Source organism: Anarhichas minor, unplaced genomic scaffold (genome assembly GCF_050575085.1).
Source record: "Anarhichas minor isolate MPS153535 unplaced genomic scaffold, ASM5057508v1 ptg000126l, whole genome shotgun sequence".
Lineage (NCBI taxonomy): Eukaryota > Metazoa > Chordata > Actinopteri > Perciformes > Anarhichadidae > Anarhichas > Anarhichas minor.
In genome coordinates, this window is record NW_027466572.1 from 270,001 (window position 1) to 288,805 (window position 18,805).

General features: G+C 46.2%; 1 protein-coding gene across 1 annotated transcript in view; it reads left to right on the top strand.

The window, feature by feature from the left end:
* LOC142941047 (glutamate receptor 1-like) overlaps positions 1 to 18,706 on the top strand; it is a 44,263-nt gene extending 25,557 nt beyond the window's left edge. Inside the window, exons 9-17 of the mRNA XM_076083302.1 lie at positions 1 to 89; positions 5,314 to 5,529; positions 5,806 to 5,868; positions 6,074 to 6,165; positions 7,269 to 7,467; positions 7,866 to 8,113; positions 13,277 to 13,391; positions 17,299 to 17,433; positions 18,494 to 18,706. The exon at positions 1 to 89 is cut by the window's left edge and continues 118 nt beyond it. Of these exons, the coding sequence (XP_075939417.1) occupies positions 1 to 89; positions 5,314 to 5,529; positions 5,806 to 5,868; positions 6,074 to 6,165; positions 7,269 to 7,467; positions 7,866 to 8,113; positions 13,277 to 13,391; positions 17,299 to 17,433; positions 18,494 to 18,706 (1,370 nt within the window). The remainder of the gene's footprint in view (positions 90 to 5,313; positions 5,530 to 5,805; positions 5,869 to 6,073; positions 6,166 to 7,268; positions 7,468 to 7,865; positions 8,114 to 13,276; positions 13,392 to 17,298; positions 17,434 to 18,493) is intronic.
* Positions 18,707 to 18,805: the final 99 nt, after the last annotated feature.

The following is an 18,805-nucleotide window of genomic DNA, read 5'->3' on the forward strand; positions in this document are numbered from 1 at the left end:
GGCTGCAGCTGGTGGGCGACGGCAAGTACGGAGCCAGAGACCCCGACACCAAGTTGTGGAACGGCATGGTGGGAGAACTGGTGTACGGGGTGAGTGGGACCAGTCTCTATGTAGAGAGGAGAGGACAGGTTTTTGGTTTTTAAAATCCCTTTATTTCACTATTGCAGTGAAAACAGAAACACTCTAAATCATCACTTAATAATCAGAAAATCAATAAAATAAAAACAAATAATCAAAAATAAAGCACCAAAGAACAAATAAACAATCAATTACAATGATCAATATGTTCAGAAGTTCACCACCAGCTCTCCACCAGCGCCCACTGAGCATAGAATGCTCCCAGTAGTCCATCTGTCCCTGAAGGCCTGTAAATCGTCCACTGTCTGGTAGTAGGTGTGTTCCACCCTGAGTCGGGCTTTCAACAGTCCCTCCATAACTTTCACCGGATCCTCACTACCGGCACCCCGAGCCCGATTCTTCCGTGTCAACCAGATGGCCAACTTGGCAGAACCAGATAAAAGGTTCACCATTGTGTGGACAGCCTTCTGTTTTGAGCAGTATTTTGGACCGAAGATGAACAACATGAAAGAAAACACCTCTCCAAGACCCTGAAACCATCTTTTTAACCGTTCAAAGAGTGCCGAGAGCCGAGGACACTGAACAAACAAGTGTTCCAGGGTCTCAGTCTGACAGCAGAAATAACACTCCTCCCCAATTTGTGGATCCAGGTGTACCCGGTATCTGTTGGTGGCTATAGCTCCATGTACAACCCTCCACTGGAGGTCTGCTGTCCGTTTTTCAACGGGCAGCTTGTACATGCACCTCCAGCTGCCTCTCGGGGAAGAACCTGGGCCAAAGAACTCGGTCCACCTCGACTCTGTCAACCCTGCCAGAGAGCGGAGGTTCACAACCTTTACACAGATTTCATAGATAGCTTTTTTCTCTGCTGCCTGAAACTTGTCCAGGTGAGGGGTTGTGAACGTCAGCAGCTTGTTTCCTCCAACTGCCAGTCCCCCACCGCTGGGGCAATGAGCAGAGTGGGGGGGTGTACTGAGTCTGAAAGAGGCAATCCTGGACTGGATATCGATGAGACCCTGCCCCCCCTCTGCCACAGGCAGATAGAGAGCTGCTGCACGAACCCAGTGCCGGCCGGACCAGAAGAAGTCCACGACAGACCTCTGTATCTCTGCTATGAGGCCTCCAGGTGGCGTCAGAGCGATGAGTCTGTGCCACAGAGTCGAGGCAACCAAGTTATTAGCAACCAGAACTCTTCCTCTATATGACAACTGGGGTAGTAACCATCTCCACCTAGAGAACCGAGCACACACCTTCTCCTTAACTCCCTCCCAGTTCTTTTTCTCAAAAACCTCAGAGCCCAAAAACACACCCAGCACTTTTAGACCTTCTTTTCCCCACTGAAGACCTCCAGGCAGATGAGGCACCGTCTGATGTCTCCACTGTCCCACCAATAAAGCTTCAGATTTTTCCCAGTTCACCCGTGCAGATGAAGCCCTCTCATAAAGAGACAAAGTATCCTGCAGACATAGAACATCTCCCTGGTCCCTGATGAAGATGTTTACATCATCAGCATATGCAGACACAGCGAGGGGACTACAAAGACTGGAGGACCCAGGCAGTGACAGACCACTGAGCCGACTTCTCAGCCTGCACAACAGAGGCTCAGAAGCGAGGCTGTATAGTTGCCCTGAGATAGGACAACCCTGCCTTATCCCTCGCCGTACAGGGATCGGTCGACTCAGGCCAGCTCCCATTTTTACCATACATTCAGCACCCCTGTACAGCAAACCCACTCAAGCCAAGAACCCATCACCAAGCCCAAAAGCCCTGAGTGCAGAAAACAGATATGCATGACCCACCCTGTCGAAAGCCTTCTCCTGGTCTAGTGAGACAATACCTACATCGACATCGTGGAATTTACATACATCAAGCACATCACGGATGAGAAAGATATTGTCCATAACTGTTCTATCTGGGATACAGTACGTTTGGTCACTATTTACAACCACTTCCAGGTAGTCTCTTAGTCTGTTAGATAAGGCTCTGGAAAGCACCTTATAGTCTGTGCAAAGCAGGGCCACTGGTCTCCAGTTCTTAAGAAGGGCCAAGTCGCCCTTCTTGGGCAGCAGAGAGAGTACTGCCCGCTGGCATGAAACAGGAAGTGATCCTATTTTAAAACATTCCATCAAAACAGAGTGTAAGTCAGAACCGATAATGTTCCAGAATTTCTTAAAGAAATCCGAGGAGAGACCGTCGATTCCCGGAGTCTTTCCTGAAGCCATCTGGTTCACTGCAACCGTCAGCTCCTCCAGCGTCAGCTCTCCGTCCAGCGTAGCCCTCTCTGCTGGACTGAGCTGGGGAAGACCCTCCAGGAGCTCCCTACTGCTCTCCGTACAGGATTGCTCTTCCCCAAAAAGAGCAGCGTAGAAGCCCACGGCATGGGTCCTCATCTCCCTCTGGTCAGTGGTTATCCTGCCTCCTGGGAGCTTCAGACAGGTCATCCGCTTCCTCTGCGCCACCGATCTCTCCAGGTTGAAGAAAAACGAGCTTGGGGCATCCATGTCCTTCAACTGGAGGAAACGGGACCTGACCAGAGCTCCTTTCACTCTCTCTTGCAGGAAGGAGCTCAACTCCAACCTCCTCTCCTTCAGCAGTTGGCCCACACCGGGATCTGGGTCTCTCTGGAAGCCCTCCTCAATGATGTTTATGTTGGCTTCAAGGTCTTTGACAGCAGACTTGATTATAGCGGTGGCGTTTGAGGTGTACTGCTGGCAGAACACACGGATCTGCGCTTTTCCGACCTCCCACCACTGTTTCAGAGAACTGAAACGAACTTTTTCAGTTTTCCACTGCTGCCAAAGAACCCCAAAGCTCTGACAAAAAGTGCTGTCCTGTAGAAGTTTATTATTAAAATGCCAGTAGGAGCTAACCCTTTCACCTGGTGAGGTTATCAAGCCTAAACTGACGAGGTGGTGATCAGAGAACCCAACTGGACTGATTGTGCTGTTCTTCAGTCTGGAACTGAGACTGCGAGAGATGTAAATTCTGTCCAGCCTGGCTGCACTTATCCTGTCGTTGCTGACTCTAACCCATGTGTACTGTCTGTTTAGTGGGTGTTTTATTCTCCACGTGTCCAACAGATCTAAGTGTGTGATGACGTTGTGGAGACTCTGAGCTGACTGTGGGTGTGGTTCCTCACTCTTTCGGTCTATGGTGAAGTCTAGAGTACAGTTAAAATCCCCTCCGATGATCAGTTGCTCCTGATGGCAGCTCTGGAGTTCGTTTTGCAGCGTAGTAAAGAAGCGTGCTCTTTCTGGCCCCTGATTCGGTGCATATATGTTCACGAAGCAGTAAAGCGAGCTCTCTATCTCTGCCCTCACCATCAGCAAACGACCCTTCACCACCTCAGTGACAGACAGGACAGTTGCATTAGCTGCTGTTCTAAACAGCACGGCTACCCCGGCACTAAGATTGGTGCCGTGGCTCAGGGTGCATGAGCCCTCCCACCATAAACCCCAGTCTACTTCATCTGATGGAATGGTGTGAGTTTCTTGCAAAAAGAGGATGTCCAACCTTTTTTGATTTACAACCTCCTGTATTAATGCTCTTTTATGCCCGTCCCGCCCACCATTGATGTTTAAAGACCCTAAATTGAAGCTCTGCATAGAAAGGTCAGAGGATGGAAGGAGGTAAGACAAGATAAGAAGTAAGCAGTGGAAAACCCCGTGTGACACATGATCATGTTAAACTGTCTTAGTTTTTTGAACCCTTTTACTTTTCCTTACTTTCCTCAAGGTTGTGATGTGTTTCTTTAGGCGGACGTGCTTTTTTCCATCTAGAAGGTCCAAACCCACCTTTCTCTGCGCCACCCCAACAGATCGTATGAACTTCTCAATGTCAGGGAAATAATCACTCACTTTTGCAGATCTATTGTAAGTTACATCCAAAAACGAGTTTATTTCCTCTAGTGAATACAGATCAGTGCTTTTAATGCACGTTTCAGAATTAGATGCAACATCTGATTCACTCTCATACTCCATGTCCTCTCCTTCACAAGACAGCTGGCTGAGGCTCCGCCTCCGCGCTTCTCTGCTGCTTGTGCGGACACGCGAAGCGTTTGTGTCCTACATCTCCACACTCAAAGCATTTGATCTGTCCCGAGCTAGCGTACACCATGTATGAACCCTCCCCGTGTTTAACCCTGAAGGACACCTCCAGTGTTTGTGTAGGTGACTCCAGGAACATGAAGACCTGCCGCCTAAGAGACAGCACGTGCTTCAGTTTGGGATCCTTACACCCCAAACTGACTGTTTTAAATCCGCTGGCAAACTTTCCAAACCTGCGCAGCTCATTTTCTAACAGCTCGTTCGGTATAAACGGCGGAACACCAGACACGGTGATCCGCGTAGAGGGCACTGAGAGCGGAGAGACCTGCACGAAGCTGTCCCTGATAAACACGCCGCTCTCTATCAGGTTGTGGACATAAGCTTCGCTCGCCACGAACACAACCACAGCTTTATTCATCCGAGATGCAAAGGAGAGTTTGTCATGTCCCACCTGCTCTCCGACAGCCAGCAGCACCTCCTCTACTGACACGCTGCTATCCGGTGGAACTACCCGGACTCCCTGCCGGATTGACGGGCGTGGCGTCTCGGAGGACGCCATCCTCCCGAACAACACCAAACACCACTAATCACACGTTCTACCGATAAATACACTGCTCAGTATCTCACCTGATCACGTGCAGAGAAAAGAAGAACAGAGGAACAAATCCCAAAGCAGTGAAAATACAATCAAACCTCCGCGGCACTCTCACGTCCACCACTCACACTCACACGCAACCGGAAACGGAAACAGAGGAGAGAGAGAGGAGAGGAGAGAGGGGAGAGAGGGGGAGAGAGGGGGAGAGGAGGAGGAGAGAGAGAGAGAGAGAGAGGAGAGGAGAGAGAGGGGAGAGAGGAGAGAGGGGGAGAGGAGGAGGAGAGAGAGGAGAGAGGAGAGAGAGGGGAGAGGAGAGAGAGGGGAGAGGAGAGAGATGGGAGTGGAGAGGAGAGAGAGGGGAGAGAGGAGAGGAGAGAGAGGAGAGAGGTAGGAGAGGAGAGAGGGGAGGGAGGAGAGGAGAGAGAGAGGGTGGAGAGGAGAGAGAGGAGAGGAGGGAGAGGGGAGAGAGAGGAGAGAGAGGAGAGGAGAGGAGACTTTGTTAGGGACTACTTTCAGCGGCGTATTGATCCACGTGTTGGTGCAGCAGGGCGGTGTTTGTGTCGGTGATGAACAGGATGTGGTGTGTGTGTGCAGAAGGCTGACGTGGCCGTGGCCCCGCTCACCATCACTCTGGTCAGAGAGCAGGTGATCGACTTCACCAAACCCTTCATGTCTCTGGGGATCTCCATCATGATCAAGAAGCCCATCAAGTCCAAACCCGGAGTGTTCTCCTTCCTCGACCCGCTGGCCTACGAGATCTGGATGTGCATCGTGTTCGCCTACATCGGAGTCAGCGTGGTGCTGTTCCTGGTGAGAGGGTACTTCTACTACTTGAAGCTGATAGTATTTGTGTACTTTTACTGAAGCTGACAGTCCTTGTGTACTAGTACCTGAAGCTGATAGTACTGGTGTACTTGTACTACCTGAAGCTGACAGTCCTTGTGTACTTGTACTACCTGAAGCTGACAGTACTTGTGTACTTGTACTACCTGAAGCTGACAGTACTTGTGTACTTGTACTACCTGAAGCTGACAGTACTTGTGTACTTGTACTACCTGAGCTGACAGTCCTTCTCCTGTGTCTCAGGTGAGCCGCTTCAGCCCCTATGAGTGGCAGGGGGAGGAGTCTGATGATGAAGATGAGACTCTGGCCTCCTCTTCCTCTCGTCGAGCTCTGCCCACTTCCTCCTCTGAACTGGCTCACTCTCCAGGTATCTTCATCTTCATCATCATCATCACCTTCATCATGTATGTTCCTGGTGGTCCCATGTGAATCTGGTCCCTCAGTAACACGATGATAATGGTGGTGTTCCTCAGGGTTCCCTCAGAACCAGAACCAGCAGAAGGAGAAGGAGACTCTGGAGCACACCAACGACTTTGGGATCTTTAACTCTCTGTGGTTCTCACTGGGGGCCTTCATGCAGCAGGGCTGTGACATCTCACCCAGGTAGGACACCTGGACCAGGACCAGGACCAATACCTGGACCAACACAACACACACACAAACACATGTTTTAAAGTGATGAGTATGATGTCATGTTGAGTGCTGATGGAGCTGCTACAATGTTAGCATTTAGCTTAGCACTGATAGAAGCAGACTCTATTCAGGAAACAAACATTTTAAAAGTTATTTGTTTGTCCAAACATGGATTCAGACTTGTTCCTAATCTTAATCATTGTGTAGTTATTCCTGCATCATGAGTCTGAGTTTATTGTGATTAGATCACAGCTCAGTGTGTGTTTAGTGCTCTTACAGATGTGCTGAACAGCTGGCGTGTGAACACAGCTCCAGATGATGTCATGAACCAGGATATCTGAGACTTCCACAACATGTTTCACACACATTATGGATTATTAACTCTCTCTAGGTAGAGCCAGGCTAGCTGTTCCCCTCTGATTCCAGTCTTTATGCTAAGCTAATCGTCTCCTGCCTCACCCACAGCCCTCACCTTGTACGAACACTGTCCTCACAAACACAGTTAGACACACAGATACATAAGCAATCCATCAGTGGTCTACAGAACGTATTAATGTGGACACGTCTCACACACACACGCGTTATCATGAGACAATCCTGTGTGACGTGCTGCCGGGTCAGTTGTATGTTACAGCTGTGTGAAGGCCTGAGGCTGTTTCTATTCTAGATCTACTGCAGTGTGTGTGTGTGTGTGTGTGTGTGTGTGTGTGTGTGTGTGTGTGTGTGTGTGTGAGGAGCAGTTAAGATCATCATCCTCATCCTCCTCTGGGACCATGAATGAAGGAGATGTGTTCACGTTAATATGAAACATATGAGAGATGAATTATGATGTTTACCTTCCAACACGAGCTCTGAGCTCATTATTATACTTCACTACAAACAATAATGACAACAACAACACTATATGTTATGTCCTTATCATCTGAAGTGTTTCTATGAAGAAATAAACAGTATAAATGACCATAACAAAGTCAAAGTACACCGTGTGGTGCTGTTGATGTTCACAGACCATCACACTGTCGTGGTGACGTTGTGGGTCCAGAGAGATGACACTGACCCGTCTTCTTCCTCAGGTCTCTCTCCGGTCGAATCGTGGGAGGAGTTTGGTGGTTCTTCACCCTCATCATCATCTCCTCCTATACAGCCAACCTGGCCGCCTTCCTCACCGTGGAGAGGATGGTGTCGCCCATCGAGGGCTCAGAGGACCTGGCCAAGCAGACCGAGATCGCCTACGGTACTCTGGACGGAGGCTCCACCAAAGAGTTCTTCAAGGTGAGGCCTTCTGACATGGGTTCTGTTAGGAACTGTGAAGCGCTTCGTTCTCTTCTTCTCTGTTGCTCTGAAGACGACCATGTTCTGCATTCTTTGACTTTCTTAAGTGAAGAGCTGTAAAACACGTCTGAACACCAAACAGGCTTTCTTCTTCTCCGGTCACATCTCTCTCTGTGTGGCTTTGGTTGTTCACTTCAAAATAAAAGCCCTGCTCCTCTGTGGAAACAGAACCATGATGAGTAGAAGTAGAACTAGAACATGACTTTAGAGCAGAACAGCTGTTCTTCAGCTGTTATTAAGGAAACCTGACAGCCAGCGTTAGCTAGCTTCAGTTACTGTGCCTAAACAGAAAGGAGTCTACATGACACCCCGATGACCTCTTTCTTCTTCTACTTTAGCGGTCAAAGATCGCCGTCTTTGAGAAGATGTGGTCGTACATGCGGAGCGCCGACCCCACGGTGTTCGTCAAGAGCACCCCCGAGGGCGTGATGAGGGTCAGGAAGTCGAAGGGGAAGTACGCCTACCTGCTGGAGTCGTCCATGAACGAGTACATCGAGCAGAGGAAGCCCTGCGACACCATGAAAGTAGGAGGAAACCTGGACTCCAAAGGTTACGGAGTGGCCACGCCCAAAGGATCGGCCCTCAGGTACACTCTGAGTCTCCATGTTGGTGTCCTGTGGTGTCTGTGTGATGACACGTTGTATTACTATCATTCTTTTATCACCTCGATGTATTAAACTTTGTTTCATAACATGAATAAGTTCTGGGAACCTCTGCAGAGGTCTGGACTCAACTCATGTGTGATGACTTCAGACTGGACTTCTGGAGGACTTGGATCAGCAGCAGCAGTGACTCGACAGGAAAGGGCATTTCTTTCACCATCAGGGTGATAGTGTGATGAGACAGAGGACTGGGAGGATCTCATGGGTTTTCATGTCACAATAGTTGAGTTTTGGAGAAAGTACACTCAGTAAAAGTACCAGTAAAAACTGTGAAAATACTCCAGTACAAGTAAATGTCCTAAACATTCACAAAAGTACACAAGCATTACTGGGAAAAGTACTCATTGTGCAGTAGAATGTCACCAATGTGTGTCTATATATTATATTATCAGATAGTGAGTACTGCAGCAGCATGTTACTGTAACTAAGTTATATACAGTCAGAGAGTTTAGTCCAGTGGGTCCCAACCTAGGGCCCGAGTCCAGTGGGTCCCAACCTAGGGCCCGAGCCCCTCCACAGGGTCACCAGATACATCTGAGGGGTCGACACAGGATTAATGGAAGAAGAAGAAAATAAGTTCTGACAAACTCTCTCCTGTTTTACCTCTTTGAGTCATGAACTGTGAAACTAAATGAGAAGTTTATGAGTGAATATTGTACTCTGACAAGTATAAATACTTGAAAGACGTAGTAATGACAAAGTATTTCTAGTTTTTCAAGTGTGACTTAATGATAAAATACATTATTAAACGAAAGAGAACTAAAGAGACTCGGTGACTTGGTCCGACCTCTGCAGAGCACGGAGCCCTCCGTTAACAACACATCCAGGTTTTAGAAACAGGTCCTAACAGTCTGTCAGTTTACTGTGTGTGTCTGTCTGTCAGTCTGTCTGTCCGACTGTCAGTCTGTTAATCTGTCTCTTTGTCTGTCTTGTCTCTCTCTCTTTTTTTTGTTCGTCTTTGTCCATATGTGTGTTTCTGTCTCAGTGTTTCAGTCTGTCGGCCTGTTTCCCTGTTTGTTGTCATGTCGTCTGTAATGCCTGTCTGATTGCCAACCTGCCTGTCTCACTACAATCACCACAATACTGACCTCTCTATCCATCCATTCATCCATCTACCCATCCATCCTTCCATCTACCCATCTACCCATCCATCCATCCATCTACCCATCCATCCATCCATCTACCCATCCATCCGTCCATCCATCCATCTACCCATCCATCCATCTATCCATCCATCCTTCCATCCATCTATCCATCCATCCATCTACCCATCTATCCATCCATCCTTCCATCTACCCATCCATCCATCCATCTACCCAGCCATCATCCATCTACCCATCTATCCATCCATCCATCTACCCATCCATCCATCTACCCATCTATCCATCCATCCATCTATCCATCCATCTACCCATCCATCTATCCATCCATCTACCCATCCATCCATCCATCCATCTACCCATCCATCCATCTACCCATCTATCCATCCATCCATCTATCCATCCATCTACCCATCCATCTATCCATCCATCTACCCATCCATCCATCCATCCATCCATCCATCTATCTACCCATCCATCCATCCATCCATCAATCTACCCATCCATCCATCTATCCATCCATCTACCCATCCATCCATCCATCTACCCATCCATCCATCTACCCATCCATCCATCCATCTACCCATCCATCATCCGTCCATCCATCTACCCATCCATCCATCTACCCATCTATCCATCCATCCATCTACCCATCCATCCACCCATCTACCCATCCATCCATCTACCCATCTATCCATCCATCCATCTACCCATCCATCCATCCATCCATCTACCCATCCATCCATCCATCCATCTACCCATCTATCCATCTACCCATCCATCCATCCATCCATCAATCTACCCATCCATCCATCCATCTACCCATCTACCCATCCATCCATCCATCCATCTACCCATCCATCCATCCATCTACCCATCCATCCATCCATCCATCTACCCATCCATCTACCCATCCATCCATCCATCCATCTACCCATCCATCTACCCATCCATCCATCCATCCATCTACCCATCCATCCATCTACCCATCTATCCATCCATCCATCTACCCATCCATCCATCCATCCATCGCTACTGTCAGATAAAACCTTTCATTAAAAGAATCTATTGTGTCTAATGTATGATATTCTCTGATATTCACTGAACTGAAGTGAAGGTTCTCAGTTGGAGCACATCTCCACCAGGTGTGTCTGTAACGACCACTGTGTTGTGTGATTGAATGAAGAAACTAATCCTCCGTATATTCTTTTTTTAGTAAACATAATGCACTTTGGAACAAAACTCTTGCCTTCATCACATCAATTGTTGTTATTGTCCCGTCACACTGAAGGAGTACTGGTTGGCTCATGTTTCATGTGTCATGTTTCATGTTTCATGTGTCACGTGTCACGTACACATGACAACTATGGCCTCTATGGCCTCGAGCATCACTGGTGTGTAAAGGGGAACAACAGGCAGCTTGTGTGTATTCGTGTATATTGTAGGTAAACAATTTCCTTTATTACAACAATAATTGAATATTCCACTCTGTATTTATGTCTAAACAGGTGACTGTTGTTCCTCCTTTATTTATCAGTTCATGAATGGAAATGAATGCAAGTGGAGAATTGCTGCGCAGTCGTCAGTAACAGGATTCGTTTACTCCTTTTCAACCCAGACCGTATGAAGAAGTTGTTTCCTTCACCGGTACACCTCACAGATAGCTTCCATTGGGGAACTAACCCGATCACTGGCCTCCTCCCTCCAGCTCCTCCTGGAGGATCCCCAGGTGGTCATGGGCCAGTTGGGAAATGTAGTCTCCCCAGCATGTCCAAGTTGTACCCGTGGATGTCCTCCCAGTCTGTCAAAAGAGATCCTCTCTGGGGTTCTTCTCAAATGGCTTCTCTGACTGTGACGTCCTCCCAAATCATTGAAGTCACTTCCTTTATCATGCAGGGTGACGCCACACATCGTGTTGTTTTGCTGCTCGTATCCACAATCTCATCTCTTCACAGAGATTACGTAGTGAACAGAAAGCTCTACTTTATAACTCAGTGCCCTCCTCACCGCCACAGAGTCCAACGCCAGCGTTACTGCAACCAGGGCATCACTCATGATTAGGACCCTGAACAAGATGCCTTTCTATGGAAGTCACCTGACCTTTCAGGTCGTCCCTGATATTCATAAAGAATAATGTTGAGGTTGGAGTGGTAGAGGACATTAAACGACGGTAGTCTTCAGGTTGTAGTGCCGGGCGTTATGCTCTTTCTTTTGTCTTCTATCTGGACGCAGGAATGAAGAGTGTTCTGTGACTGCTCCTGCAGAACATACAAGACATTACATAGTGTTTAATCCCAGTGAGTGGCTGCAGTCTTTCACACTAAAGCTATGTGGATGTGATATGCACAACCTTAAAAGATGGGAAACAACATCTTAACAAGGTCTGGTTTGAAGAGCGGTGACGTTGTCCTTTGAAGAAGCGTCCATGTAATGATAAACACATGCCTGTCCTCAGTAGAGACATGTAATGATAATAACATGCCTGTCCTCAGTAGAGACATGTAATGATAATAACATGCCTGTCCTCAGTAGAGACATGTAATGATAATAACATGCCTGTCCTCAGTAGAGACATGTAATGATAATAACACCTGGTGACCTTCTATCCCTCATCACTATCATCCCCGTAGAAACCCTGTAAACTTGGCAGTATTAAAACTGAACGAGCAGGGCCTGTTGGACAAATTGAAAAACAGATGGTGGTATGACAAGGGAGAGTGCGGCACCGGGGGAGGGGACTCCAAGGTCAGATCACCGTAACTCCCCAACGGGTAACGACAGGCAATGGCCGCCGGGGTAACCGGCAACAACCCACGGCTTAATCAAGCCTGAAACACTCGGGATGGCACCGCTGAAACTCTACCTGAAACCTACTGTTGGGTTCTTCCACCGTTGTAGAAACATTTGGTTCTACCTCTGGAACAGGAGGGGATCCGATCCATCAACCTACTGATCCACGGGGTATCTTACAAGAACACACCTCAGCTGTCGGGAGAAATGAAGTTTAACTTTCAGAAACAGATGATCCAATGTCATCCAGGTTCACACCTGCATGCAACAAAAGATTTTCAAGAAATAAAATGTAAAATAGCGTCTCTGCTAGCACATGATCTTTGATGTGAAACTGCCCTAAAACGTTGGTGGTTTGAGAACAGGGCGACTCTCTGTCAGGAGCGAGTCATTGCCGATGTCTGTTCCAGTCGATACGGAGGCGTTTCAGCTCGGCCACTAGACACCAGAGCCCTGCAGGACGTTCATCTGCAGCTTGTGAAAGAGTGCTCACAAAAGCATTTCTTAATTTGGTCAGCTCAGGTAGGACACTGGGCCACTGGTTTATGTATACTTGTATTATATCTATACAGGCATCATGTAATTAGGCATTTGTATAGAAACATAATCTATAGAGTCTGTTCCTGGAGATAATTCCAAACCACAAATTAAGGCAAGCTAACCGTCAATAAAGCAGGATGATCCAGCTGGCCTTGTAAAATACCCCTCACGTTACCGTAACGTCGGTCCTTGTTGACTTCATCTCACCAAAAAGTGAAACCACCACAACATGAGACAGATTCCATGTTTTCCGGCTCTTGGACAGCAGACTGTTCCGTAAACTCAAAGATCCCGCAGTGTTTGCAGCTCTTGCCGGTTACCCAAAGTGATATAGTAATACACATCTCGCACGTAGGGAGTCAGGCCAAGCCAAGCTAGATGGAGTATTAAAGCATATCACTTTTACGCTGACATTTAGCAGGAAACTGTTTCTATGTGTGACTGCCTGTGTTCTGTTTCTCTTACTGTTGATGTTGAGGTGTTCTCTGTTACCAAAGCATCTGTTCTGCAACCGCCAGTTTCTGCTAAAATGGTTGCTGCTGTAGCCAGCGCAGCCCGTCGCTGTGCAGCTGAACAATAACATAACAACATGGAGGTGCATAATGTTATTTATGTTATTCCCAACCCCCCCTCCCTTCCTCCCTTGGTTCTTTGAAGAATCCCAGTAAACCTAGCAGTACTGAAGCTCAATGAACAAGCCGTCTTAGACAAGTTGAAAAACAAGTGGTGGTATGACAAGGGCGAGTGTGGACACAAGGACTCCGGCAGAAAGGTCAGTTCTTGAGGTTGCTCGGTCCCTGAGGTCATGTGTTGGTTCACCCCACCCCACCCCGTACCCCATCAGACCCAAACCCCCAAACTTCAGCAGGTACACTCTGAAAAGAAAAGTTTTTTCAGATATCAACTTTCTCTAAGAATGCTAGAAAAGAGATGTTTGTATGTGCTAATTGGGAGTTTTTCTGGTCCAACTCAGACTGTTTATAAGCATTTTAACAGTTACCTAGATGTAACTCTAGATCTATGAGTATGGGCTCATCGCAAACACAATAACAGGAATAGTAATCACAACGCATCGTCATGGGTCATCTTTCTGGACGGCTATTTTTGCCACCAGGTGTTGAATTTTGATTTAATACCGAATGTGAAATGTTTCGATATTTCAAGTTATAAATACTTAAACCAGAGAGGGCAGTATGAGACATGTTCAGCCTGATGGTAAACTCTTTTGGTGGCAAAGTTCAACTTCATTTCTTCAAATGAAGACGTGTTTTGATGCCAGACCTCCAGTGACCTGTAGAGCTGCTGGTGGTTGTATTTTGTTAAATTTGGATGGAGCCAAGCTAGCAGTTTCCCTCCGTTTCCAGTCTTCATGCTAAGCTAACCCAACCAGCTATTTACTGTACAGACATGAGAGTGGTATCGATCTTTTTATTGAACACAAAAACAGTATTTTAGATCTAATACATTTAAATTCAATACCTGCTGGCACAAACGTCTGTCTTTGTGATTAGAATAAGTGAGGTTATATTTTTGGTTTGTTGAAGAACTTTTAGCTTTTCGAGTGTAACGCTGCTGTTCAGCTGACCGTTCTGAAGAGCTGGAGGATATAACTCAAACATGAACACCTTTAAGTATTCTGATGGCATGTGAAAACCTCACCACTCCAATTTGTACCTAAACTGAGAGGCTGAGTACATTTCATGAACCTATTTCCCACAAAACTTGTTCCAAACTCTGCGTGCAGTCAGATAAATGTATGCAAATTGATGAGAGAATGAGCTGAGCTTCAGCAGACGTTCTCTGAGATAAGAGGGTTCTCACGTCTCCACATCAGATTCCTCTCAGAGGCTTTTCTCTGCTCAGCCTTCCTTCTGTTCTCCAGAATGTTCTGTGGTCAGCACAGTTCACTGTGAAGCCGCCACAGACAGACGGACCTGTCTCTCTCTGTCTCTGTCTCTCTGTCTCTCTCTCTTTCTCTGTCTGTCTGTGGCTGCTAACCAAAACTTGATGGAATTGAAGCTACTGACCACAGCTTTACCACCCTCCTCTTCCTCCTCTCTCACACACACACACACACTGATGTTTTCGTCTCCAATCTGTCATGGACCTCCTGTTTCCTCTGAACTCGCTGTGACAGACCGTCTCTAACGAACCATCAGTCTGTCGAGAAGACAAACTAGACGTCAGACTGAACTCACGTTACCAAACTAGTGGTGTAAAGGTTCCACCCTTAACCCTGTATGAGAGGTTCTATAGTGGTGTAAAGGATCCACTCTTAACCCCGTATGAGAGGTTCTACAGTGGTGTAAAGGTTCCACCCTTAACCCCGTATGAGAGGTTCTATAGTGGTGTGAAGGTTCCACCCTTAACCCTATATGAGAGGTTCTATAGTGGTGTAAAGGATCCACCCTTAACCCCGTATGAGAGGTTCTACAGTGGTGTAAAGGTTCCACCCTTAACCCCGTATGAGAGGTTCTATAGTGGTGTGAAGGTTCCACCCTTAACCCCGTATGAGAGGTTCTACAGTGGTGTAAAGGTTCCACCCTTAACCCTGTATGAGAGGTTCTACAGTGGTGTAAAGGTTCCACCCTTAACCCCGTATGAGAGGTTCTATAGTGGTGTGAAGGTTCCACCCTTAACCCCGTATGAGAGGTTCTACAGTGGTGTAAAGGTTCCACCCTTAACCCCGTATGAGAGGTTCTACAGCGGTGTAAAGGTTCCACCCTTAACTCCGTATGAGAGGTTCTATAGTTGTATAAAGGTTCCACCCTTAACCCTGTATGAGAGGTTCTATAGTGGTGTAAAGGTTCCACCCTTAACCCCGTATGAGAGGTTCTATAGTGGTGTAAAGGTTCCACCATTAACCCCATATGAGAGGTTCTATAGTGGTGTAAAGGTTCCACCATTAACCCCATATGAGAGGTTCTATAGTGGTGTAAAGGTTCCACCCCGTTCCGCCCATTCTTTCAACAATCATTGAAGAATGCTTTATTTTTAAAAAAGGGTTCTTTGGACTAAAATGGAGCTGTTACTGCTACAAAAAAAACTTAAAAACAACTTTCTTAAAAAGAGGCTCTTCAGAAGTAAATAGTTTTAGAACCTCAGCTCTTTAGGAAGAACCCGTTTGGAACCCTTATTGTAAGAGTGCATACTCAAAATAAGAGTTTGAGATTTAGTTACTCTTTAAAAACAAAACAGTGTTCCTCTGTTATTTTAAATAACTTGACTTCAGTCTGACTTTAAGTGTCTTTTACTATAATTTGACGGAAGCTGATTGGCTGAGAGTTAACGCGACAGTGTGGAGAGGAAAGCTCTCTGATAGGCTCACCCCAACATCACAACACTTCCTGTTGAAGAGAGGCCCCGCCCACTCTGAGTGCTGTTTCCTCCTGTTCGGTTTTGTTTTTTTTGGAACAGGCTGCATGCCATTGGATGTCAGAGCTAAGCCACGCCCACCAAAACAAGAGATGCATGTGACAGAAAAACAACCACTTATGTCATAGAAACAAGAGCTCAACAACCAATCAAATCCCTCTTTAAGGAGGATTTGTTCTTCTTTACAGATTGAGTCAGAATTTATGTAGAAATGTGAACTTTAAGAGAAATCATTTACATAAACGATCAGTCGTTAGAGACTCTTTCTTTGTTTGCATTTCTCTGCATGAAGCTGCATGTGACGGATGAATACATATGGATTATTATCAAAGGCTGTGGTGTGAGGCAATAGAAAAGGTGTTACTGTCAGAAATGGAGATTAAAGGGGTGCTGGGGGATTCCCAAGAGACAAATCCTATATGCTGGATACTACATTTCCCACAATGCAACTGCATCTTTCATAGAGTTGCGAAGCGGATTATAACGAATTTACTAGTTGACATAGAACCTCAAGACTCACTGAATAATCAATACAAGTTTATGTTCTGATCACCAGTTTTTAAGAATTTGGCCGTAAGTTTAACAACAGCTCTAAATACTACATTACCCATGAGCCTCTGCAACCGCTTCTATGTCACAATACTTTCCAATACAACAGTTTACTCATTTATTTCAACATTATAATCTTTAGCAGCAAACGCAACCACATTAGAAGCTCTCTGATTGGACGTTCCCTGCCCAGATGCACCTTGGGAGCTTTCTTTGTTTTGTTTACACAAGCTTGTACACTTTTGACTTTTTATTAAAGAACCAGATTTTCAATAACAGTTTTTCATGCAGGTCAAAGCCAAAGAAAGTTGCGTAACATTGTTCATGAGAAAACTCTGTTGAGACGAGATGAGAGCAGCAGACGGGAATAATACAGATGAATAGAGGAAGTTACAGACGTGAAGCATGAGAGGTATGTAGGATAAGAGTCAATGAAGAAAAGAAACCGTACAGAAGCAACTTCAGACAGGAGGTCAGCAGGTTAAAGGTGTAGAGCAGACGGATGACAGGATGAAGTAACTGTATTTAGACAGAATAGGATGCAGAAATCACTCACACGTCAACATGATGTAGTCAACTAGATATGATATACATGGTTCATCTTACAGCCTCTTCATCACAGCCTTTGAAAGATAACAGGTGTCTCGTTAGTTAGAAAAGATTATATTATGATTCTTATTCTAACAGTAGTGATGTCATGATATATCTGCACCACGATTGGTTGTCCCTGACCCCCGACCCCTCTGCGCCGACAGGACAAGACGAGCGCGCTCAGTCTGAGCAACGTGGCCGGAGTGTTCTACATCCTGATCGGAGGGCTGGGACTCGCCATGCTGGTGGCTCTGGTCGAGTTCTGCTACAAGTCCCGGATCGAGTCCCGAAGAATGAAGGTGGGTCTGGTCTATTCACGTCTTAACTGACCTCTCGGTAAGTCCCGCCCCCTCTGACGCAGACTGTCCAATCACAGCGTGGCATCGCTCTCTGTACTGGTTTCTGATTTAGTGGATCACAGTGATACCTGGAGAGGCTGAAGGTTTAAAGAACTATAGCAGAGTACGTTAGCACAGCAGTCACTAGCGTTAGCACGTCTATGCGACGCTAGCTACTATAGGTATACGGAATGTTTAGTGGTTGTAACAGGTGATGTGTTGTTCACTTTTACACTTCAGCTTCTATCTTTATATTTCTAACCTGTTTACATCCTGAAAGAAATATACATAACATAAAATACAGTATATGTTTATATACATATATATATATATTAGTGCTGGGCAACGATTCAAATTTTTAATCGCGATTAATCTCATTGTTATGGCAAAGTTCAATAATGAATTCAAAAGTAGTGAATTCAAAACAGCTCTACTCTTCATCACTATGATGCTGTAACTCAGAGGTGATGAAGGTGAGTTACAGCATCATAGTGATGAAGAGTAGAGCTGCATCACATGCTCTGACTGTCATGAAGACACAACACACACATGTAGATGAAAGGTGTGAAACATGTTCCTGTTGCACAGCAGTGGAACGTTTCACACACAGTCACACACTGAGCACAGATAGTGAAGAGATAGAACTGCTGCTGTGTGAAGAGAACACTGCTGCTAACAACAACCTGATGTGTTTAAAGTGTTTACACACAATGTTATTCACCTTTAGTTCATAGAGCAGCACTTTAAAATAAAAGTGCGCAATACACTACTTTATAATTCATTATTGAACTTTGACATAACAATGAGATTAATCGCGATTAAAAATTTGAATCGTTGCCCAGCACTAGTTTATATACACATATATATATACAGTATATGTTTAAATACACACACTCTCTCTTCAACACAGTTCTCATAAAGTAGTGATAATAATCATTTGTGTTGATCTGTGTCTAGTTTATGAACCACTTCTGGTGAACGATGTGTCTTTGAATTTCTTTCCTCTTTCTCTCTTCTGCAGGAGCTCATCGATGCCGCCATGACGAGCACCGGAGGAGGAGGAGGAGGAGGCGTGGGGGGCGGTTATGGAGGAGGAGGAGGAGGAGGAGGAGCTTCGGGGCTCGGAGGAGAGAACCTACGAGTTGTGACCAACGACTTCCCGAAATCCGGAGCTCAAGGTTTACCCTGCATGAGCAAAGCTTCCGGCCTGGGACTCTCCTCCACAGGCATGTGATCAAAACCAAGACTCCTGATTGGACGGGACGCTCCTGCCTGTCTGTCTGCCTGCTTACCTATCTGTCTGTTGCAGAGGGTAAGAAATAAAGGGGGGAAA